Genomic DNA, 23,878 nt, shown 5'->3' with positions numbered 1-23,878 from the left:
GCATCAACTTGGCAAACCAAGTATGCCACTGGAAAGATGAGGTAATTTCGGTCGAAATCAAGGATCACCAAAAACGGATGCGCGGTTTGCAAATGGCAAGCAAAACAAGAATGGTGTAAATCTGTGATTAACAGCATGATGGCACTTAGAATGCAACAAGAAACTAAGCTACTGCACTTCAACATAACAACAAAGCATATAGCAGTGATGTAAAGGAGATGCTTGAGAAAACATGAACACTGAGATATGGCTACATCACACGAGAACAGGTTCAAACAAGCATGGCAAAAGTGCAAAAGATATCAGCTTCACAGACTTAGTGAAAATACTAGCATGTCAAAAACAACATCGGGAAGCATAGTTTAGATCTAGATAACAACATGCTACAGGGACATATCATAGAAAACAAAGACATGACATACTTCTACTAAATGCATATAACAAAACTCCCTTACTGAACATGAGCCAAAAAGGCACAAAAGATATTATGGCACTCATGTAAACATAGCAAGTTTAAAAACGGATTCAGACAGTGAAAAACAGGACATGGCAAAACAGATTCATGATAGCAACTTTGCATGCTTGTGCCACTCATCACAAGGCACTAAAATACATGGGAAAAATACTATCATGGAGTAGGCATGAAAATTAATCTAACCATGTGCCAAGCAACCTCATAGCATGTTTGAAATAAATCACACAAAAATGACAAAATAGCATCATGATGTAAAATGCCATGTTCATGAACTTTCTCAAATGCAGAAACTAATGCCACCACTGGATTGGTGGGATTTTTCTACCCCGAAAGCATATATAATATGTTGGGGTTGCTGTAGAAAATCCCCACAAAAGCTATAAGTTAAAAACTGCCTAAAATGGAAAAAACCCTAAATGGAAATGTCTTGATCTGGACCTGCCAGATAAGGAAAGGCTCGATTTGGGAAAGGCCCAAAATGGAAAACTGCCTGAAATGGCTAGAGACAGAACCCGAGAGGATGATAGGTGGGTCCGTGGGTCCCATGTGTCATGTGAGAGGGTGTGTGTGTGGGCATGTGGCTGGCAGGTGGGGTCGGCTGTGTGTGAGGCTGCGCAATGGGGCCGGCTATGTGTGAGGCTGAGCAGGGAAAAACAGGGGCGCTGCCGGCCGGCGACGGGCACGGTGGAGGATCTCACCGGAGTTGCTCTGGGGACCCTATGGCACGGCGGAGGCGCGCAAAAGCGAAAGCATGCGATCCTGCACACACATGTGCGTCTCCCCGCACCAAACGACGACTGAGGCAACGCCGGTAACGAGGCACAGAGGCGGCGACGGCGAGCGCGAACGCGGCGAAGCAGAGGGCTAAGTGGGCAGCTGACCGCATGGGTCGAACACGGGCGACGCGGGGAACCTACCAGACACGCTGCTGCGGTGAGCGAGGTCGGGGTTCTCACCGGATACGAGGACCGACGGCGGTGCGTTCGGGCGGAGATGGCGCCTGCGCTTAGAGCATGCAAACAAGGGGAAAAGAGAGACGGGAAGGATCAGGAACTCACCACGAGCTCAGAGGTGGGCTCGGTTCGTGGAGAGGTGGACGGAGTCGGCGACTGCGATGGACGAACGCTACGACCACCGGACTTGAAGACGTAGAAGATGAGGTCGCTGCAGGGGCTCCGGCTCCACGTAGTCGATGACAGGGAAGAAGAGGGACACGCTTGGTGGGGTAGGGGTCGACGGAGAGCACGCCGGAGATGAGGACGCGCTCTCAGATGCGTACGGGAACGGCGGAGAACGGTGGATCTGGAGGGTTAGGTGGCCTGGCGGCGGCAGGGAGAGGGAGAGGGAACCCTAGGGGTAGGTAGGGCAAGGAGGGAGAGCTAAAAGGGTCCCAGGGCGACGGGGCGAAGCTCGCACGCCCTCATGCTCGCGGTCTCCATGGCGACGGCTAGAGGAGAGGGAAAAGGTGGGTGCGGTGCTACAGGGAGGCACTGACAGGTGGGTCCGAGGCGACCACATGGCGAGGGGCTAGCGGGGGTGTGCAAGCAAGCGGGTAAGAAAAGGAGGGAGAGGGAGCCGCGCGGGTCTAGGTGGGCTCGCTGCTGGGCCAGCCTAGAGTGTGGAGGCCCAGCCGGGCTGTGCTGCTGCTTTCTTTTCTTTTTCCTCAACCAAAAAAAGAAAAGAAAAGCTGAGGGAAAAAGGAGAGGAGTTTGAAAACAATGAATATATGCTCAAGCTCCTGGAATTATGCCTTATTTACTAAAATTGGTTTGGAGATTTTTAAAGGAAGTAAAATAATTCAAGTTTGAATTAAGTTCATACTTCAACCATTTTAAACCCTAACCAAAACAACTTAGGTAAGGTTAAAATTTGACAGAGATGTCTTGGGAATGGTGCTAGAATCTTGGGGAAAAGATGAACATTAATGGAGTGAGGAAAATGATCTTTCAAAAATGAAAGAAAGGAAAAGGATAGAAGGTGGTGATGATGCTTGGACCCACATAGAGCATGCAACAGCATATCATGCATGAATACCATGGAAATGCAAGATGACATAAGCACAACACAACATGGTATGAACATGATGCAAACATGAGATGGCAAAAGGGATATAATAAGAAAAACAAGACAAAGGAATAAGAAACAATCAAAAAACCCAAAATGAAACCAACAGGGAGGAGAACACTTGAGATTAAACATGACAAGGTTGGATACAATGCCAAATATGGAAGTTTTACATCTGGGGTGTTACAACTCTCCTCCACTACAAAAGGATCTCGTCCTGAGATCTAGGACTGAAAGAACTCCGGATATTCGGAACGGAGGTGCTCCTCGCGTTCCCAGGTGGCTTCTCTGTCGGAATGGTGTGACCACTTCACTTTCAGGAATTTGATTGACTTTTTGCGAGTCTTGCGCTTGGTTTCTTCAAGAATAGCAACGGGATGCTCATGATAAGACAGATCTTCTTGGAGGTCAATCTCTTCGAAGTTGATATTGCGCTCGGGTGTCTTGAAGCACTTGGGAAGCTGTGACACGTGAAACACATCATGCACATTTGCGAAGTTGGACGGAAGCTCAAGTTGATAGGCGAGGTCGCCTCTTTTGCCAATGATCTTGAAAGGACCCACGTATCTTGGGGCAATCTCCCCTTTGATACTGAAGCGACGAGTGCCTTTCATTGGAGAGACGCGGAGGTAGACATGGTCTCCGATCTCGAACGCCAAGTCACGGTGCTTGCTATCGTAGTAACTCTTCTGGCGCGATTGCGCGGCTTTGAGATTTTCATGAATGACTTTACACATTTCTTCAGCTTCTGTGATCAAGTCGTTGCCAAGAAGTTGGCGTTCACCAGTCTGTGACCAATTGATAGGAGTACGGCACTTTCTGCCATAGATAATTTCAAATGGGGCCTTGCTCGAACTTGCTTGAAAGCTGTTGTTGTAGGAGAACTCAGCATATGGAAGACAATCTTCCACTTCATACCAAAGGAAATGACACAAGCCCTGAGCATATCTTCGAGGATTTGATTGACTCGCTCGACTTGGCTACTAGTTTGAGAATGGAAAGTTGTGCTAAAGCGAATGTTGGTGCCCATGGCCTTCTGGAAGGAGTCCCGGAACTTAGAAGTGAAAATGCTTCTGTGGTCTGAAGAGATCAATTGCGGAATACCGTGCAAGGAGACAATCATGGAGGTGTATAGCTCTGCCAACTGAGCTGTTGTGATAGATTCTTTGATTGGAAGGAAATGAGACACATTTGTAAGATTGTCAATGACAATGAAAATAGCATCATTCCCACGCTTGGACTTAGGGAAACCAGTAACAAAGTCCATTTTGATATGGTCAAACTTCCATTCTGGAATAGCAAGAGGTTGGAGGAGACCAGGTGGTCGTTGGTGTTCTGCTTTCACCCTTCGACACACATCACATTCATTCACAAATTGAGCAATTTCTCGCTTCATTCGAGTCCACCAATATGACTGCTTGAGGTCATGGTACATCTTCATACTTCCAAGATGAATGGACAAAAGATAATTGTGCACCTCATTCATTATGACCTTCCTTAGATCACCTTTAGGAACCACAATCCAGCCCTCGAAGAATAGAGTGTCTTTGTCATCAATGTGGTAGCACTTGTATTTGGGTTGGCTCTTGGCAATACCATGTTTCACTCTCTTCACCATGGTTTCCAGGAGTTGTGCCTCATGAATTTGATCTTCCAAAGTAGGACAGACTTGAAGGTTGGCAATAAAGCCTTGAGGAATAACTTGGAGGTTCAATTTGCGAAAGCTTCACAAAGGTCCGGTTGGAAAAGAGGGCTTGAGAATTAAGTTGTTGCAGTAATCCTTCCTTCTCAAAGCATCTGCAATGACATTGGCCTTGCCTGGAGTATATTCAATACTCGGATTGTACTCTTGAATCATTTTGACTCATCGAGTCTGCCTGAGGTTGAGGTTGGGTTGAGTGAAGATGTACTTGAGACTCTTGTGATCTGTGAAAATGTCCACTTTCCTTCCCAACAAGAGATGTCTCCATGTTAATAATGCATGGACAACTGCTGCCAACTCAAGATCGTGAGTGGGGTAGTTCCTTTCGTTGGGCTTCAACTGACGAGAGGTATAGGGCACAACTTTCTTCTCTTGCATTAACACAACGCCTAGACATTGCAAGGAGGCATCACAGAAAACTTCGAATGGCTTGGATTTGTCAGGAGGAGTTAAGACATGAGTTGTGACTAGCTTATCTTTGAGGGTGTTGAAAGCAACGTCACATTCAGGCGTCCAGACATACTTGACATGCTTCTGGAGGAGGTTGGAAAGAGGCTTTGCAATCTTAGAGAAATTCTCAACGAATCTTCGGCAATAGCTTGCAAATCCAAGAAAACTGTGGAGCTGCTTGACATTCTGAGGAGGTTCCAGGTTCACAATTGTAGACACCTTCTAGGGATTAGCAGCGATGCCCTTGGCGGAGATGATATGACCAAGGTAAAGAACCTCATCAAGCTAAAACTCACACTTGGAAAACTTCGCATAGAATTGATGCTCTCTGAGCTTGTCGAGCACCAATCTCAAATGCTTGGCATGATCCTCCTTATTCTTGGAGAAGACCAAGATATCATCGAGATACACCAGGATGAAATCATTTGTGTAAGGGTTGAAGATGAAGTTCATCATGTGAGAGAACGTTGGAGGAGCATTGACAAGGCCGAAAGACATGACAGTATATTCATAAGAACCATAGCTTGCTCTAAATGTTGTCTTGGGAATATCTTGTTCACGAGTGTGAATCTGATGATAACCCATACGGAGGTCAAGCTTGGAGAATACTTTAGCACCTTTAAGTTGCTCGAATAGCTCATTGATGTTGGTAAGTGGATAATTGTTCTTTATTGTCTTCTTCTTCAATGGACGGTAGTCGACACAAAGTCGGTCCGTGCCATCCTTCTTCCAGACAAAAAGAACACCACAACCCCATGGAGATGAACTCGTTCTGATCAGACCCAGACGCTCTTGTTCATCGAGCTGTTTCTTCAATTCCTTCAACTCCTCTGGTCCAAGCTTGTAAGGACGCTTGCAAACGGGTTCCGTGCCAGGCTCAAGATCGATAACGAATTCAACTGGCCAGTGAGGAGGCATTCCCGGAAGCTCTTTTGAAAAGACTTCTTGGTATTCACAAACGACTAGAATCTGAGAGATGGCATTCAACTCGCCCTTCTCATTGAGAGAAAATTGTCGAATGGTTTCATCACGAGCGGCATAGATGATCACATCCTCAGAAGAGTGTGTCAATTGAATCTCTCTGGCAGCATAATCAAGCTGGGCCTTGTGCTTAGAAAGCCAGTACATCTCGAGAATTAGATCAATATCCGAGTCACCAAGAACAATTGGAGAAGATAGAAATTTATAGTTGTCCATCTTGATAACGGAATCCCGAACAAATACTCGAGAAGTCATTTGTCGAGCCGGAGAAACAATAGACCATGGTCTCGGCAATACTTGAGTAACCAAATCATGCATAGCCACAAAAGATCTTGAAATTAAAGAATGCGATGCACCAGAATCGAATAAAACTTTTGCAGGAAAGTCATTAACAGGAAGATTACCCATGATCACTTCTGAAGAATCCTCTGCCTGAGCTGCGTTCATCATGTTCACCCTTGCAGACTTGGAATTATGCTTGACCACTGCATTGCTGGAAGATCTCACAGGAGGAGGAGGTGGAAGGCGCCTTTGGTTGAAACACTTGTTTGCATAGTGCCCTTTCTGTTGACACTTGTTGCAAGTCACCTCTGAGAGTGGACGATGATAAGGAGCACTTGACCTTGGAGCTTGAGACTGAGCTTTGTTCTGATAGCCTGGGTTGGGTGGGTGAGAAGATCCATGGCCACCTTTGCTCTTCTGCTGATAGGGCTGGCTAAACGGAGGAGGAGGAAGCCAGAACTTCTGTTGCTTAGCTGCCACTTGTGAGGAAGAAGAAGATTGAACCGCAACCCTGACTCTCTTCTTAGAAGCCTCACACTTGAGCTGAGCCGCTTCTTGCTTGAGTGCCATGTTATAGAATTGATCGAACTTAGTCAGCTCAAGAAGCACGAGAGCTAACTGCAGATCTTCTCTGAGGCCACCTCTGAATTGATAGATCATACTCTTTTCGTTAGGAATGTCTTGTTTAGTGAAGCGAGCAAGTTTCTGAAACTGAATATTGTATTGATACACGGACATGCTGCCTTGCTTGAGATTGCGAAACTCCTCACGCTTGCTCTCAGCAACACTTGGTGGAATATGATGAGCTTTGAAGTCTCGGCGAAAATCATTTCAGGTAATCACACGACCTCCTCTGGAATCTCTGTATTGTTGATACCACTCAGCAGCTTGGTCCTAGAGTTGAAATGAAGCAAACTTGACAAAGTCCTCAGGCCTGACATTGCTACATTCAAAATGCTTGCAGATGTCCACGAGTCAATCGTCTGCGTCTGTGGCCTCGACACAGTTGCTGAAAGACTTCGGCTGGTTTGCGAGGAACTGGTTGAGGGTAGCAAACTGAGGCTGATTGTTGAAATTCCCTTGGCATTGATTTCCTTGGTTGCCTTTGCCTTGGTTACCTTGACCTTGGTTGCGCTCTTGCAAGAGTTGCAAAAGCATCTGAGTATTGGCGTTGGTGGCTGCCATGACAGCTTGCCATGCCTCCGGAGGTGGAGGTGGTGGCGGAGGGTTCAACTGATCCCCATCATTGCGGTCTGGATTCAGACAGTTAGAGGAGCAATCCTAAAGAGGGTGACATCCGTTAGAACCTTGATAGACAGATAGACAAGCTGAATCAAATGATAGAAATTGCAACCTATAGTCTTCACAATAAACATTCGAACAAGGATGAACGAAGGAATTCCAAAGTAAATCATCACACGACCATAAAGGTGAGAAGCCACTTAGATAAAGGTAGATGAATAAAGTAACAAGGTACGAATATGAACAAATAAGTGGTAAGGATTACCCAATCACAAACGAAATATCTGCGGGGAGAAATACTAGAGCTACTTGAATTCCCACCTATAAATCTCTTGAAACTTTCTGGTTATGCAATCAGGTGTTGGGGATACAGGGGAAGCATAATATCTCACCCAAACTAACAATCCCTACATCCAGCTGTAGCCATCCTTCAACACATAACCAAGAAACCTTCGGAAATCATGTACCTCAACCTTCGAAAAGCATCTGTTATATGGGTTATGGCAATACTCCCAAATTCCCGTCCAAGTACTGGGTGGCGTCGAGGTTATCTCACCAACAATTGCATAAAAGAGATTTTTGATGTCGGCGGACTCAGGTATTCCAGAACTACAACGATAAAATTGTGACAACAACACCTCGGAGCTCAACTCCTCGGGACACTGCCACAACCCATAAATGTCAGGAGGCACCAAGAACAATGTTCTCGTCACAAGAATATCAGAACGATTCCAAGATACCCGCGTGATCCCAAAAACAATTCGTGAAATTTGAGGAGAGAAAAATCAAAACGTCTACGTCAGGAGGCCTCACCAGAGCTACGAAGGGATTGGGGAGTAAAAAGAATCCTACTCTCCGATATATATATATATATATATATATATATATATATATATATATATATATATATATATATATAATCCTAAGACTCAAAACATTGTTCTAGACTCAACAACGTCGGCAATTCGATCAAGCAGGGGGCTCCTAAGTCGGGGATGGCTCCGGTTACCAACTTGTAACGCCCCGGACACACCCGCCGGTGGTCTTTACTCCTGGCGGGATCTAGACTGGCCCCACAAATCAATACTAGTCTTTTCTGTGCACTTTGTTCTCACTCATGCGCACTCGGGAGCAACTTCTCGGTCGACCACCCATCCTGAAATTACTCCAAGCTGAGCACGCTTAACTTTCGAGTTCTTTCCGAATGGGCTCCCGAAAAAGAAGGAATTCCTTATTGATATGAGTAGTATATAATCCCTAATAAGCCAGGCTATCACACCAGGGGTGTTGAAGAGGTCTCTTGACTCATAAACTGAGGGCAGATTGTCGGGGATATACCCCACGGTGTAACCCGCCGGATGTATGACCCGGCTGGAGTATGGCGACTCACTGGTGACCCGCCCGGAGCTTGGCGACTCAAGAGTGACCCGCCCGATCCTGGCGATTCATTAGTAACCCGGCAGGCAGGTCAGACGGACGACAAGGCCCGAGGCCCAGAAGGCCGGCTCACGTTTATGGTGGGCCAGCTTAAGAGGAAAGCGTAAGGAATATTCCCTTACAAAGGAAGCATAATAGAGTAATCCTAATCCTACTAGGACTAGTCATGTAACCCGCCCCTTCAACATATATAAGGAGGGGCAGGGCTCTCCAAAGAGGGATGAGTAAGAAGAAACAATCTCTAGGGCTAGACACAAAGAGCCAGCTTACCAGCGACTCCTTCATGATCATAATAAAACCTAGCCACAAACAGCATGTAGGGCTATTACCGGATAATGTTTTCTGGGACCCGAAGCTGTCTAAATCCTTGTCTTATGTTGCGTCTCTCGACTCCATCCAACCCCTCTCAAGCTACCACATAAATGCGTTGGCCTCGCGATTAAGTCCTCACATTAAAGACATGTGTCGTGACAAATCCACGATAGTTGACGCCCACCATGGGGTCTACGCACGGTGGTGATGAGTTCTTGAAGGGATTTTTTCTTAAGGATCGAGAAGTTCATAATTTTCCGGATGGAAAAAGTCGGTCTCAGAAGGATCTCAGTGGTCGACAGGAAATCGAAATAGCGCATACGAAATTATAGTTGGAGGTTTTTTAGGGCTGCGTGCTAAGCGGCTGTTGCACGCACCATGGAGACCCGCCAAGACTGAGACCAAAATTTCAATGGCTGCTTTGGGCGACGTACCAAGTTCATCTGCTACAACTGATGGGCGAGAATGAAAATTTTATTGATGGAAATTGAGATCGAGAAGATTGGTATTGCGTGCGTCACTGCACGCATCGTCAGGCAATCCGTCGAGTCCGACTCTCTGTTGGGGTGTTTCCGTGACCAAACAATCTGTCTGGGTCGCCGAATCCTAGCTACTTTTATTCTCATAGCACGGAAGTTTGAGACCTACCTAGAGTCCAAGACGATCTGCTACGTGGTTGTAAGTAATATTACGGTGCTACCTATTGTGTCACATGAGGCCATCTCTTTGTCAATCAAAGCAAAAAAAGGACGTTGTACGCGCTGCCGCGGAGCATCTGCATGTGTCTGATAGCAGTCAAATCGCAAGTAGCATCTATATTTATTAGTGGCAGCTGGCTCCATGCACAGACCCTGGGACGCGCCAAGGAATTGTTCAGGTTGAGCATTTTGGGTCGAAGGAGACCAAGTTCATTACTGCTCATAACTCCAACACTTCATGCATGATGCTCACCATGGATAAAGCTCCTTTTGGCAACAGGCAGTGTTATGGGTACTATGATCAGAATATTGAGTACAATGGATGGCACTTGTCTGCACGAGAGGAGTAGACAAAAGCTGAGATATATAGTATTGCACTATCACCAAACCTGTAGTGATTGGCAGTGTCCAGTGACAAAGGCACAATGCATATGTTCAGTTTGAGAGTGAGACCTAGAGGGAAAGATGCAAGTAATGGGCAATCTGCAATTGCTTCGCTGCGCCTCCTATGTGTTCTTCTGCGCGCAGAAAAAATATATGAAGAGACGGTTGAAAAAAAATTCAAGTGGCCAGGTGTTTAATGAACCGGAGGGTCCCTTTTGAGCCGCATGGTGCCAGTTTTTGCTACCATCGTGCTTTAAGCCGCCACCTCTGCCATCACCCCACCGCTGTTATATACAGATCGTCTATCGTATGAACAAATCAGATGATATTCATCTAAGTATATTTTCTTGACACATTATTTTTTATCAAAGAACAATTACTTTGGTCCATAATATATTTTGTGCAGGAAAATGATTCATTATAAAGGTGGTGCCATCATCATGCGCTAGCGTCCGCACCCGCTTGTTGTTGTACGGGTGTGCGCGAGCCGCCGGCCATGCATTTTAATCTACATCAACTCGCTGGAACGGAGCATGCGATTGACTCGCCCGTTCGCACCGGTTTATAATGTCACGGCCGGCTCATCTGTTTGCTCCTACGGCCGACTCAGGTGTGATTGATTTCAGCTTCACCGTGGTGATCATCAACTTCGCGGTAGATAATTACTAATCTAACATATCAGGTGAAATCCATCTATTATATTTTTTATTTCTTTCTTCAAAAGAGCAATTACTCTGGGTTGCAAGTGTTTCAATGCAGGACAAGTTGTCTGATGCAAAGGGGATTTTTATATCACTGAGCTGTTGAAGGACTCATACTGGTTTGTATCGCGATCAAATATGAAGAATCTCAAGACAACTCCTCGAGTCGTCTTAAGACTCGGGGGCTACGATGACATGACTCAGCAAATCTTGTCAGTTTCAGCAAGTTCAAGAACCTCAGGACGATGGAGGGAAAGATAACCCGGTCCCGGAGGCTACTACTATATTGATGAAAATTTGAAAGCCCGTCAGAAATATTCCGGCTCACAATGATGCTTCCGGTTTACAATCTGGTTCAAGGAAAATTTATCTACCACAAAGCTTTGAAGCTCTCAAATCCGGTTCAAAATCCGGCTCAAGGTAAATTTGTCTCTCACAAAGCTTTGAAGCTCTCAAATCCGGTTCAAAATCCGGCTCAAGGTAGATTTGTCTCTCGCAAAGCTTTGAAGCTCTCAATATCCGGTTTAAGAATTTCCGGTTCAAGAAGAATTTATCTCTCGCAAAGCTCGAGTTCTCAGGAAAAATAAAAGGGCCAAAGAGAGTCTGTTGCAAGGCACAACTCAAACATAGGTATCCCACTTCAAAAGACCATTGGGGGCTGATTGTATTTGAATCTAGCTTAACCCCTTTTGGGTCTGACTTTGATCGTATTCAAATCAGAGTCGTTAAAAAAGTCTCAAGGTCATTTGGGGGCTTCCTGTTCAAACATAGGTCGTATTCGAACCAAAGAGAACATAGCTGTCAATACCCTCTTGATGGGCGCAATGCCAAACCAACTAGGGGGCTTCTTGATCGTATTCGAATCATAGCTTAACCCCTTTTGGGTCCGACTTTGATCGTATTCGAATCAGAGTCGTTAAAAAACTCTCAAGGTCATTTGGGGGCTTCTTGTTCAAACATAGGTCGTATTCGAACCAAAGAGAACATAGCTGTCGGTACCCTCTTGATCGGCGCAACGCCAAAACCACTAGGGGGCTTCATGATCGTATTTGAATCCTAGATTAACCCCTTTTGGTCTTGTTTACTGATCGTATTCGAATCAGAAGCCTCATTTTTTTTCTCTGTTTGGCTTAAGTTTTTTGAAAACAATCTTTGGTTTTGTCTTGAGACCTTTTTGTTCATATCTGAAGCATATATGTGGTTTCGATTAACCCGGCTTGACTTTCGATGATAAGTCACCATATATGACAATCATAAACATTTGGAAGTTTTGGCTTCTAAAGATTGGGTTATCACCCTTACTGCACAGGTATCCTAAACCGGCAGTACGATTCAATATCATAGGAACCGGTTTTCCAAACCAGATTATATTATTCAAATCTTTAATAGCCATCATGGCTGGATTTTTATTATGGTTATCAATAGCCAATATTATGATGGAGGTCTTCAAAGTCGCTTCAGCGCAATTTTTTATTAATGGACATGATTTATTTTTACAATGGAGGGAATAGTCCCGAGTCGATGCAGGCTTACGACCCGGCACTTGGGGGCTACATTATCCAAATTGGGATTACATCAAATATGCAAGTCCCATGTCACTGCCAGCATGCACCATGGCACTTGGGGGCTAATGCAAAGTCATTTTTTGCTCAACTTATTGAAGACCCGACTCATCACATTCTAAATGAGTCGGCCCTTGCGGGCCACCAATTGCTCCTATCAAAAATTCAAGGTACACAAGCCTTAATCCATTATATTGAAAGATCCACTACTTAGTTGGTAGAGTACAAAGCTCTTAACCTTGTGGACGTGGGTTCAAGCCCCATGATGGGGGTTACATCATATGATGTTATTTTCAAAGAAGTATATATAAAGTCCCAGCTTAGTATTATCTTACTAAGCCGGCCCTTGGGGGCTACATGTTGCTGCTCAACTCTACATGATCATATCTACAAAGTCCCTGCTCATTATTGCATAATGACCCAGCCCTTGGAGGCTACACTAGTTGAAGTTTTTATGAGCATAAGCAATTACAAGTCCCAGGTTGCTGCAAGCATGACAACCCGACACTTGGGGGCTACATGTGTGGAATATTCAGTTTATATGATTGAGATGAACAAACCCGATTTCTTCAAGGTTGCACACTTATTGGAGCAAGTCTTAAGTTATCACTATATTCTCCTCTTAAGACTTGGGGGCTACATGTATTATGCATATAAAGGAGGAACATCTTCAAATTATCAGTTTTGAGCAAATCAGGAAGATCAATTACATGACCCGGTGTCAAGAACAATTATGACCCGGCATCATCTGTTTTATAACCCAGCAATTTTGGTAATGATAAACCGACAAGTTTTACATCTTCAAGCCGGCTGAAAGTCAGATGAGTATTTCAAGACCAATATTTTTGTCAAGTCAGAGCATTGAAGGCCGATTCAAATGGATTCTTTATTTACAATATTTCTTCTACAAGAAAATTGATTATGAAGCCGGCCTAATGACCCGAATTTTTTAGAAGGAGGAAATGACAAGGACTTAAGGATGATTAGGTAACGGCTTACAAGAATATTTAACACGGAGCACAACCTGTCAAATTTGTTCTTACGTTATGTTGCAGATCAGTTTAACATGGATAAATCCAAATTAAACTGGGGGCTAATGTCGAGGATATACCCCGCGGTGTAACCTGCCGGGTGTATGACCCAACTGGAGTATGGCGACTCACTGGTGACCCGCTCGGAGCTTGGCGACTCAAGAGTGACCCGCCCGATCTTGGCGGTTCATTAGTAACCCGGCGGGCAGGTCAGACGGACGACAAGGCCCAATGCCCAGAAGGCCGGCTCACATTTATGGTGAGCCGGCTTAAGAGGAAAGCGTAAGGAATATTCCCTTACAAAGGAAGCAAGACTAGGACTCCACTTGTAATAGAGCAATCCTTATCCTACTAGGACTAGTCATGTAACCCGCCCCTTCAACATATATAAGGAGGGGCAGGGCTCCCCAAAGAGGGACGAGTAAGAAGAAACAATCTTTAGGGCTAGACACAAAGAGCCGGCTTACCAGCGACTCCTTCATGATCATAATGAAACCTAGCCACAAACAACATGTAGGACTATTACCGGATGATGTTTCCCGGGACCCGAAGCTGTCTAAATCCTTGTCTTATGTTGCGTCTCTCGACTCCACCCAACCCCTCTCAAGCTACCACATAGATGCGTTGGCCTCGCGACTAAGTCCTCACATTAAGGACATCTGCCGTGACAAATCCACGACACAGATGACTCCGGTATTCTCTCCTCAAAACTTCGTTTGACGCGTTCTGATCCACCGTGAGCCGGTATGAATCTGCTTGAATCCGCTGTGCTTGGGCACTTAAAACGGCCTGCTCTGCAACCATCCTAGCGTTTCCTGCTGCTAATTCCTCATTGGCTTCCGCTATCTCATCACGCAACTTAGCTATTTCTGCCTTGTGCTGCTCCTGGTTGTCTGGGGTTACCTCAACCTCCATCAGAGTTGCCAGAGCATCCAACAGATCTATTAAAACTTGAGCCAACAGGCACGCTGAACCGCCAGCCCCGGCTGCCGTTACAGCTGCTGCACTAGAAGTCATAGCCACGGCGGCTGTCGAACCAAGAACCGACTGGGTGCCAGCCATGAAGATCGCCACCCTATTCGGCGGCTCACGGGGGTCCGGAATACTGTCGCCATAGGAACAGCCCCCAAGCCGCCCGTCTTGTAGCTGATACATTGAGTTGGTCTCGCCCATGGATGACTCATCATCAGAGTAGATGGCCGTCTCACCGCCAGACACAGAGCCTTCCAACTCAGCCCCATGGGTGAACCCAACGAAGACACGCTTTATGGCGGGTTGAACCCGGGCAGGTCGTGCACATTGAGCCGTCTTGATGATGTCGGTGCAGATGTCCGGCTCAGGGCCCGGTTCGCCGATCTTGCCGATGAAGACGTGGATTCCGCCAAAGGGGACCCGGTACCCGTACTCAATTGAGTCGGCCTCGGGGCTCCAGCCTGCATCGTCGATGTAGAGCTTGCCACGATGACCCTTGGTCATCCGGCCCACAAGGTATCCCTTGAGCCCTTCGAAGCTGCCCTTTAAGAAATCAAAACCACTGTGCGCTGGCCCCATAGTGGGCGTCAACTGTCGTGGAAGTGACACGACAGATGTCCTCATGGAAGGACTTAGTTGTGGAGCCATTGCGACGAGGTAAGCTTAAAGGGGTTAAAATGGGACAAAGGACGCGAGGATTTTATACTGGTTCGGCCCCTTGCGGTGAAGGTAAAAGCCTACTCCAGTTTGAGGTGGTATTGCTAGGGTTTCGATTACCAGGGAGCGAATATGCTTTGCCTGCCTTTCGATTTGTTGTTTCTTGCCCTAAGCCGCTGTCGGGTCGTCCCCTTGTATACATGGGTTGACGCCCTGCAGCCTATAGAGTCCCGGCCGGCTCATACAAACGTGTCTGGCTCGGTGACTTATCTTACATGCCTTATAATACAAGTTACATATACATGGAAGTTTATACTCACGAGCTTAAGCCGCCTCTCGGTTTGGGCCCCTTAACAGGCCTACTTCATGAACCGCCACCTTCACATACTCATGGGCTTCATCTAGATGAACTGCCATTGGGATAACCTGGCCCCTCCTGGGCGGGTCATACCCAATAGTTATATCCCCAACAGATCTGAATGTTGCAGACTTGTTGACTAAGCCTCTCTCACGAGCAAAACATGATCAACACCAAGACTCCATGGGTGTTAGAATCATTACTATGTAATCTAGATTATTGACTCTAGTGCAAGTGGGAGACTGAAGGAAATATGCCCTAGAGGCAATAATAAAGTTGTTATTTATATTTCCTTATATCATGATAAATGTTTATTATTCATGCTAGAATTGTATTAACCGGAAACTTAGTACATGTGTGAATACATAGACAAACAGAGTGTCCCTAGTATGCCTCTACTAGACTAGCTCGTTAATCAAAGATGGTTAAGTTTCCCAGCCATAGACATGTGTTATCATTTGATGAACGGGATCACATCATTAGAGAATGATGTGATGGATAAGACCCATCCGTTAGCTTAGCACTATGATCGTTTAGTTTATTGATATTGCTTTCTTCATGACTTATACATGTTCCTATGACTATGAGATTATGCAACTCCCGAATACTGGAGGAACACTTAGTGTGCTATCAAACGTCACAACATAACTGGGTGATTAAAAAGATGCTTACTGGTGCCTCCGATGGTGTTTGTTGAGTTGGCATAAATCAAGATTAGGATTTGTCACTCCGATTGTCGGAGAGGTATCTCTGGGCCCTCTCGGTAATGCACATCACTATAAGCCTTGCAACCAATGTGACTAAAGAGTTAGTTGCAGGATGATGCATTACGAAATGAGTAAAGAGACTTGTCGGTAACGAGATTGAACTAGGTATGATGATACCGACGATCGAATCTTGGGCAAGTAACATACCGATGACAAAGGGAACAACGTATGTTGTTATGCGGTTTGAGACCGATAAAGATGTTCGTAGAATATGTAGGAGCCAATATGAGCATCCAGGTTCCGCTATTGGTTATTGATCGGAGAGGTGTCTCGGTTATGTCTACATAGTTCTCGAACCCGTAGGGTCCGCACGCTTAACGTTCGATGACGATTTGTATTATGAGTTTATGTGATTTGATGACCTAAGGTTGTTTGGAGTCCCGGATGAGATCACGGACATGACGATGAGTCTCGAAATGGTCAAGACATAAATATTGATATATTGGACCATGCTATTCGGACACCAGAAGTGTTCCGGATGGTTTCGGGTAAAAACGGAGTGCCGGAGGGGTTACCGAAACCCCCTGGGGGAACTAATCGGCCACCATGGGCCCTATTGGAGAGAGAGGAGGGCAGCCAGGGCAGGACGCGCCCCCTGCAGTCCGAATTGGACAAGGGAAGGGGGCGGCGCCCCCCTTTCCTACTGCCTCCCCCTCTCCTTCCTTCCCTCTCTCTTCCTTGTGGAGGAATCCTACTAGGACTAGTAGTCCTAGTAGGACTCCCCCTCCTTGGACGCACCCCCTAGGGCCGACCGGCCTCCCCCTCCCTCCTTTTTATAGGTGGGGAGGGGGCACCCTAGAACACATAAGTTGATCTTTTAGCCGTGTGTGGTGCCCCCCTTCACAGATACACACCTCGGTCATACCGTCGTAGTGCTTAGGCGAAGTTGTGCACTGGTAACTTCATCATCACCGTCACCATGTCGTCGTACTGACGAAACTCTCCCTCGGCCTCAACTGGATCAAGAGTTTGAGGGACGTCACCGAGCTGAACGTGTGCAGATCGCGGAGGTGCCGTACATTCGGTACTTGGATCGGTTGGATCGCGAATATGTTCGACTACATCAACCGAGTTACTAAACGCTTCCGCTTTCGGTCTATGAGGGTACATGGACATACTCTCCCCTCTCATTGCTATGCATCTCCTAGATAGATCTTGCGTGATCGTAGGTAAATTTTTTGAAATACCGCGTTTCCCAACAAGTCATTGTTGGGTGTACGTAGCTATGCACATACCTCCTAATCCTTTTAACAGATCCTTCTAATTTTGTTTGATAGAAGCTATTGTCTTACAACATGTCTAGTTGAGGGGAATTTGTAGTAGGGAATGATAGTTTTAGGGGTATGAGCCATACAATCCATTGTTTGATTGGAAGGCAAAGAAGTTGAGGAGGGAAGAAGAATGGAAATTAAGTAGGCCAATTTTCATTTTCATGAAAGTTCCTCTTAAATTCCTACTAGTATCATTCTATGATTTAGGTGGTAGAATCTCTTCGCTACAGCTTTAGAGATGTTGTCCTCTTCCACATTCAAGGGCAGCGAGTTCACGGAGGTCGTGGTGGTGCGGCATAGCAAGACTTCCTAGAACACCTCGCCCGTCAAACAGGTGATCACAATTGCTGAATACTCCCGTCTTTTTTTTCATTGGATTTGGAGCTTGGTGAAGGAAGCTTTGGTGCAGCGGTAAAGTTGATGTCTTGTGACTGTAAGGTCATGAGTTCGAGTCCTGAAAACAAAACAGTCTTTTGCAGAAATATAGGAAAAGACCGCGTACAAAAGACCTAAAGTGTTTGGACCCCTTTCTGGACATTGCGCAAGTGCGAGCGCGGACACACTGTTAATAAAAAAAACTTAGGCGTGCTAATCGATGGCCAAATCAATCACCATCACAGGTACTACACAAGTCGAGTGAATCATCAGTTTATACAGTTGCAAAATCCACTAATCAACAATGCCAATTCATCCTTTTTTTCTTAGAACAATGCCAAAGCTATTTGATATGAGAATACCACCCTTGTTTTAAAAGAGTGAAATGCATTGTAGGTCCCTAAACTATTTTAGGGGCGTTATGTACGTCCTCAAACTATGAAAATCGGCATTCAGGTCCTCGAAGTGCAGCAAGCATTTAAAAATCGACCCCACCTGACCGGCCAGTTGGCGCTGTTGACCCGTGACACGTCGGACAAGGGGCTGTAAGGTAACGTCCGGTGACTGAAATATGCAAAGAAATTCAAATTCATGATTTCAAATAATGTTCTTGAATATGAAAAAATGTTCATGACTTTAGAAGATGTTCATTAGTTTATAAAAATGTTTGTATATATGAGAAAATGTTCGTGACTTTAAAAAAGTGTTGGCAAACGATGAATTTGAAAAAAACTTTGCGAATGATGAATTTAGAAAAAAAAATGTTCGTGATTTCAAGAAAATGTTTGCGAATGATAAATTTTATTGGAACAGAAAATATGTTAATGAACGATAAATTCGAAAGTATGTTCGCGAATGCGAAATGAATGTTCGCAAATTCTAAAAAGTATTCTCGAACAATAAATTTGAAAATATCTTTGCGAACTACAAATATTGTTCACGGCTTTAAAAAATGTTCACCAGCGATGAATTTGAAAAAATAAATCAGAAACAATGAATTTGGAAAAAATATCCATGATTTAAAAAAATGTTTGCAAACGATAAATTTTAAAAGAACATAAAATATGTGCGCTAACCACCAATATTGTTCGTGAACAATAAATTTGAAAGTATGTTCACGAAACACAAAAAATGTTCGCGGATATGGAAAAGATGTCCGTCAATGATGAATTTGATTTTTTTACATAAATTTAATAAATGTTTATTATTTTCTAAAAGAGTTAGAAATTTTTATATTTTTTTCCTGGTTTGAAATTGTTGACAGATTTACAAAAAATGTTCGGGGTTAAAAAAATGTTCATGAATTTGATAATATGTTTATGACTTTATGAAATGTTCATTAATTTAAATGTTCAAGGTTTCAAAAAATGTTCATGAATAGTAAAAAATGTTCACAACTTTAAAATATCGCTATCATTTTCAAATGTATCAATCATGAATTTAAATGTTCATTAATTTAGGGTTCGCGAACACATTGTCAAATTTAATGTTTGCAACACTTTTTTAAAGTCGCGAACATTTTTTCCATATATGCTAACATTTTTTGAAACCATGAGTTTGAGTTTATTTTGAGTGAAGTGCATTTATCATTCCTTGGAATTTATTTGCATATTTCAGTCACTGGACGTTACCTTGCGCCCCCCTGTTCGGCGTGTCATGAGTCAACGGCGCTAGCTGACCAGTCAGGCGGGATCGGACAATTTTTGGACCTGAATGACACATTTACTACATTCCGAAGATCTAAATGTCGATTTTCATAGCTTGAGGACCTACATGACACTTCTAAAACAGTTTAGAGACCTACGATGCACTTCATTCCATTAAAATATAAGACGTTTTGTTAGGCCATTTTAGCCTACCAAAACGTTTTATATTTTGCGACGGAGGCAGTAGAAGCTTGTAGATGGAGAAGCCCAAAGCAAGACAACAGCCAATTCCAAATCAGAGTTCAGCAAAGACCAGCGGGCCCACATGCAGCGCCACTGAGGTCACGGCCGCGTGTATATAACGCCCAGACACGGCTACGGCCAGGTAGAACCAACCGTAGAGGCGGGGCCAGTTTTGCTTCCGTTTTGCTTAGCACCCAGGGCCAGGAGAGAGAGAGAGAGAGAGAGAGAGAGAGAGAGAGAGTAGTCACGCGGCGCCGGGTAAACTGGTAAAGGCAGGAAAGGAACGCAAGGTACAAACACGAGCCATGCTCCTCTCTTGCTTTGCTTCCGTTGGCTTAGTTCTTACTGGAGTATAACAATTGGGTTAATAAATTCAAGTTACAGCGGTCAATATCAGCCCCTTTAGGAGAATCATCATCATTATAGGTCGTATAATTTTACTGTTGCTTCGAGAGGAACAGGACACGAGCACTGTGATCCTCGGGTGAATCTTGACTTCGATCGCATCGATCAAGTGTTTAATATACAGAAAAAAGGTCAGTTTGTTCGAGATGGGGTGGGCCGGGGTGGGGATCAGTGGAGCATCTCCATGAAGAACAAGGAAGAGCGGAGGCCCCCTCATCTCATCTCCTTGGTTAGTTGGTTAGATTTCCTCGGATTGCCCGCGGTTTAGTGGCGGGGAAGAATCCGAGGCGAGCGATTTCCTCTGTAGATTAAACGTCGGATCGGATTTGGGATGGGGGTGTGGATCGGTAATGCAGGGGGAATCTGAGATTCCTCTGTTCTTTCCTGCCCCCCTCCCTTTCTCAACCCCGGATTATTGATTCAGGAGCAGCTGATTCGGATCCTATCTAAGCACTCTGTGTTCTGATCGGCGTAAAGTGGAAAAGGAAACTGCTTGTCCTCGGCTGTTTATTGCCTTTTTAACTACCGTATACTACTTTAACCCCTTTCCATTGTTCAGTTCCGTCCTGAACTTCATGTTTCAAATTTCAAATCTCGGCGTTGCGTGACTGAGTCAAATGTTTTTTCGTTTATGAGGAAAAGTAGGGAATTCCTGAAGAGGTTATTAGAAATAAATGTGGCCGACGGGTCGTATACGATGCTCCTAAATTTCTACTCTACTTGGTACCGTGGATTTCTTTCCGTCTCTGCAACTTGGAGGAAATATCTGTCCTGTTCCCCTTTATTTGTAGCACTGTTTCTTTTGTTCCATTGCTTTTCGGTGGCATTACTTTTCCTCAGCCCCCGCCACAGCCATCTTCTTGTAAATTCATCATAGGGTTATATTAAACATGTCAAAACTCCAATTCCCAACCTCGAAAAGATTTATCTCTTTCTATGTATATAGAGATATTAAGCAGTGAATTTTTAGGTGGCCAGCCCATGTATGGAGGCAAAGGGGAAAAGAGAGAAGCGAACCACATTTGGGCCCCTCGGCTTTCGTTTTCAGAAGCTATTGCTATCAGTTGCTATCTTTGTCTGCCTCCATCCTCTTACTATTCGCAAAACTCGGAGAGTGACCGAAGAATATGTAAAATCCATGATAAAAAAAGAAAGAAAATATGTAGGACCCACAACTCAGCTTCTCAGTGAACGTATGTAATTCAGAGTTTTCTCTGTCATCACTTCTTACATTCTTGAAAGGTATGGGGAGTGGATAGTAGAGAAAGGAAGGCTGCTTGAGTTGATTGTTTAGTGATGGTTTTTGGTCAAAGTGAATACAAACTAAACTAGGAAAATGTTTGCCGTTACTTACTATGCTTACTTTTTTCTTACCTGTCACACTTTTGCAATAGCAATAGAAATTACATCTGAAGATGCACATAAGATGAACACGCGTAACTGCCTTAGAGGCTAAAACTACCGCTGGGCTCTTCCGGGATAGCTTCTCATAGAAGTTCCATATATACTAAGCTTTTAACTTCAAAAAGATATCATTGTCTGGATAAAAAGGACATTTTAAAGATATTCCGAGCTTTAGCAGACGAGCACAATCGTGCACGCCCTCATTTTTTGGATGTTCTGTACAATTGTTTTTAGGAATACACGAGAAAGCTCACTTACTTAAAACAGACTAGCATATTCTTTGCATGTTCAAATGTGGATTATCTTATTAGTGAAAGTGCGTGTATTGAATTATTTTTTTGTATAAAATTATTTATGATTATTCTGAGCTAATCTCTTGGCCCACTCCTATGATTCTGATCTTTCCTGCTACCCGGCCATTGAATTTTTATTCTTTCCCAGCGAATTGATAAATAATCTTATTGCTAAAATGGAAAAGGCAAAAAACATTGCATATTGAGTTGTTGTTGTCATTGGTTGCTTCAGAGAAAAAAGAGAAGACTTATGGTTGGCTGGTGGCAGGAGTTTAGTTGTATTAATACGACTACCCTCATAAATTGTCCGTCTGCAATTTCTTATGGCTTTCTCTGCTGCCACCTCTCTTGCTCTCCAATCCTTCAAGGCTGCAAGGCACCTGTTACCTAAACGTGTCCTCTTTTCTGCGTTTCAAGCGCGTCACCACTGACCCATCTTGTATCCTCCCATTGACCAATCTGGTTTGTCTTTTTCATGCACTTGTCGACACCTGCTGCTTCTTTAGTGTCCAAGAATTAGCAGTTTCCTTTCACTTCTCCTTCATGTGTCCTCCTCTCGTTTCTGAATACTACCTATTCTATCTATAAATGGACTGATAGGTTTTGATCTTTTTCATACAGAAATCGGGGCCAGAGGAAGCAGAACAAATTACCGATGGATTTTGGGACTGAATTGAAGGGATGTGTTTGCCGGATCAACAACTGCGCCATCGAACTCTTCTCGCTGGAGGAGGATTTGGAGATTGAAGACGAAGACTCATGGGACCTGGTTGGGAGGGACCTCCGGCTGAAGGCCACCTTCTTGTATATTGACCTCAGCCGTGTGATCTCCTCCTGTGAGAGCGATGAGCGCAAGAAGACGCTCACCGGCCTAGCCAACAAGTTCTTCTACTTCATGGACGAGGTGATGACTGCTTTCTTCCCCTTGTTTGGTCAACCTTCGGCTCAAAGCATGCCTTATTCCATTGCAAATTAACATGATGAATCATACATACACAAGTTACTGGAGTTCATGGATGCCCTTGATTCTCAAATTTCACAAATGCCTCAGCATCTCAAGTGAACTTAATTTACAATTGCGTCCTAAGAGACAGATTATTTGAATTTTGATTGCTATACAGCTCAACATTTTCTTAGTATGAGGTATAAAAGTGGTTCTGTTCATGTTGCAGCAGCCTATGTGGACTATTCTGATCTTATGGATGTTTAATTAGTAGTACAGATCTTTTGACGGAAATGTTTAATACATATAATAATAACGGATAACTGTCCCCACTTAAGCAAGTCGTTTTCACCTTTTTCCTGTTTCCTTTTGCGTTGGCGGAAGTTGTTATGGATCGTGACCGGGCTTTCGCTAATAGAGTTCAAAGTGCTTGTTCATCAGCAGTATAAGGAACTCAGTCAAGTGCACTTAGTCCTCTTTGGCTTTCTGCAGTGTAATATTTATGTAGACTAGTCTCTGGTCAACTTTACAAAATGGTTGTTTGGCGGCTACTTGTGACAACGATCTGGGCAATTTAGCATAATACTGTATGTTTTTTATGCTAACCGAGTTAAGATGCCCTTGTGCAAATGGCAGTTGGGCAATGCGGTGAAGGACAGAAGCGCCTCCCTGGTGCAGGTGTGCTACAGCGACACAGCTCATGTTCTTCGCGAGGTGGTAGCCGCCCTTGGGCCGTCCCATTAGTCTGCCATTCGTGCTGAGAAAGCTGTAAGATCTGGGAGCTGCGCATTTCTTGGAAGCAAGAAATTACCCAAAAACCTGTACAAAGGGGATAGGCCAACATGAGGGAAACCAGGCCTCCTGGATGGTTATGTTATGTACATATCGTTATGCGGCTGTGGAGTCGAAGCAAACTAAATGATTAGTGTCTGGTTTGCCCCATGGATTGAGGTGTTCCTGTCAAGTTTATTTTGTTTTCAGTTCTGTATGTTGCTTGCGTCTAGCACGGTGGTAAAAGACCTCCTGGAGTGTGGCTACCAAGCAGGGCTCGCTTCCTGTTTCTTAAAAAAAGGCACATTGCTGCGTATGCTTGCGCCGTGAAGCTGGCGTGTTCACTAGGTATACCTTGCATTGTGCAAGCCGGCGTTCGGGGCCTTTCCGTGATGTTACAATGCAATGCCTTCACGTTATCTCCACCATGTGATTGAATTATTATTATTATT

The 23,878-nt window shown here is 44.5% G+C and overlaps 1 protein-coding gene across 3 annotated transcripts; it reads left to right on the top strand.

The window, feature by feature from the left end:
• Nucleotides 1–19,769: 19,769 nt before the first annotated feature.
• Nucleotides 19,770–23,619, top strand: LOC119355829 (photosynthetic NDH subunit of lumenal location 3, chloroplastic-like). 3 transcript variants are annotated; one of them, XM_037622712.1, is made up of 3 exons: nucleotides 19,770–19,900; nucleotides 22,334–22,616; nucleotides 23,292–23,619. In XM_037622712.1, the coding sequence occupies exons 2-3, from the start codon at nucleotides 22,368–22,370 to the stop codon at nucleotides 23,397–23,399; spliced, it is 357 nt and encodes a 118-aa protein (XP_037478609.1). In that variant the 5' UTR covers nucleotides 19,770–19,900; nucleotides 22,334–22,367; the 3' UTR covers nucleotides 23,400–23,619. The 3 variants fall into 3 exon arrangements, with proteins under 3 accessions (XP_037478609.1, XP_037478611.1, XP_037478610.1); XM_037622714.1 differs by lacking the exon at nucleotides 19,770–19,900 and adding an exon at nucleotides 20,072–20,146; XM_037622713.1 differs by lacking the exon at nucleotides 19,770–19,900 and adding an exon at nucleotides 21,934–22,174.
• The last annotated feature ends 259 nt before the right edge of the window (nucleotides 23,620–23,878 follow it).

Source organism: Triticum dicoccoides, chromosome 2A, assembly GCF_002162155.2.
Source record: "Triticum dicoccoides isolate Atlit2015 ecotype Zavitan chromosome 2A, WEW_v2.0, whole genome shotgun sequence".
NCBI classification, from domain to species: Eukaryota; Viridiplantae; Streptophyta; class Magnoliopsida; order Poales; family Poaceae; genus Triticum; species Triticum dicoccoides.
This window is presented reverse-complemented; position numbering and strand designations above follow the sequence as displayed.

Excerpts from the sequence above, each read along its gene's own strand:
- LOC119355829 (XM_037622712.1), top strand. The coding sequence starts at position 22,368 with ATGGATTTTGGGACTGAATTGAAGGGATGTGTTTGCCGGATCAACAAC. Across the intron at positions 22,617-23,291 it reads TCTTCTACTTCATGGACGAG|TTGGGCAATGCGGTGAAGGA; the intron begins GTGATGACTGCT and ends TGCAAATGGCAG.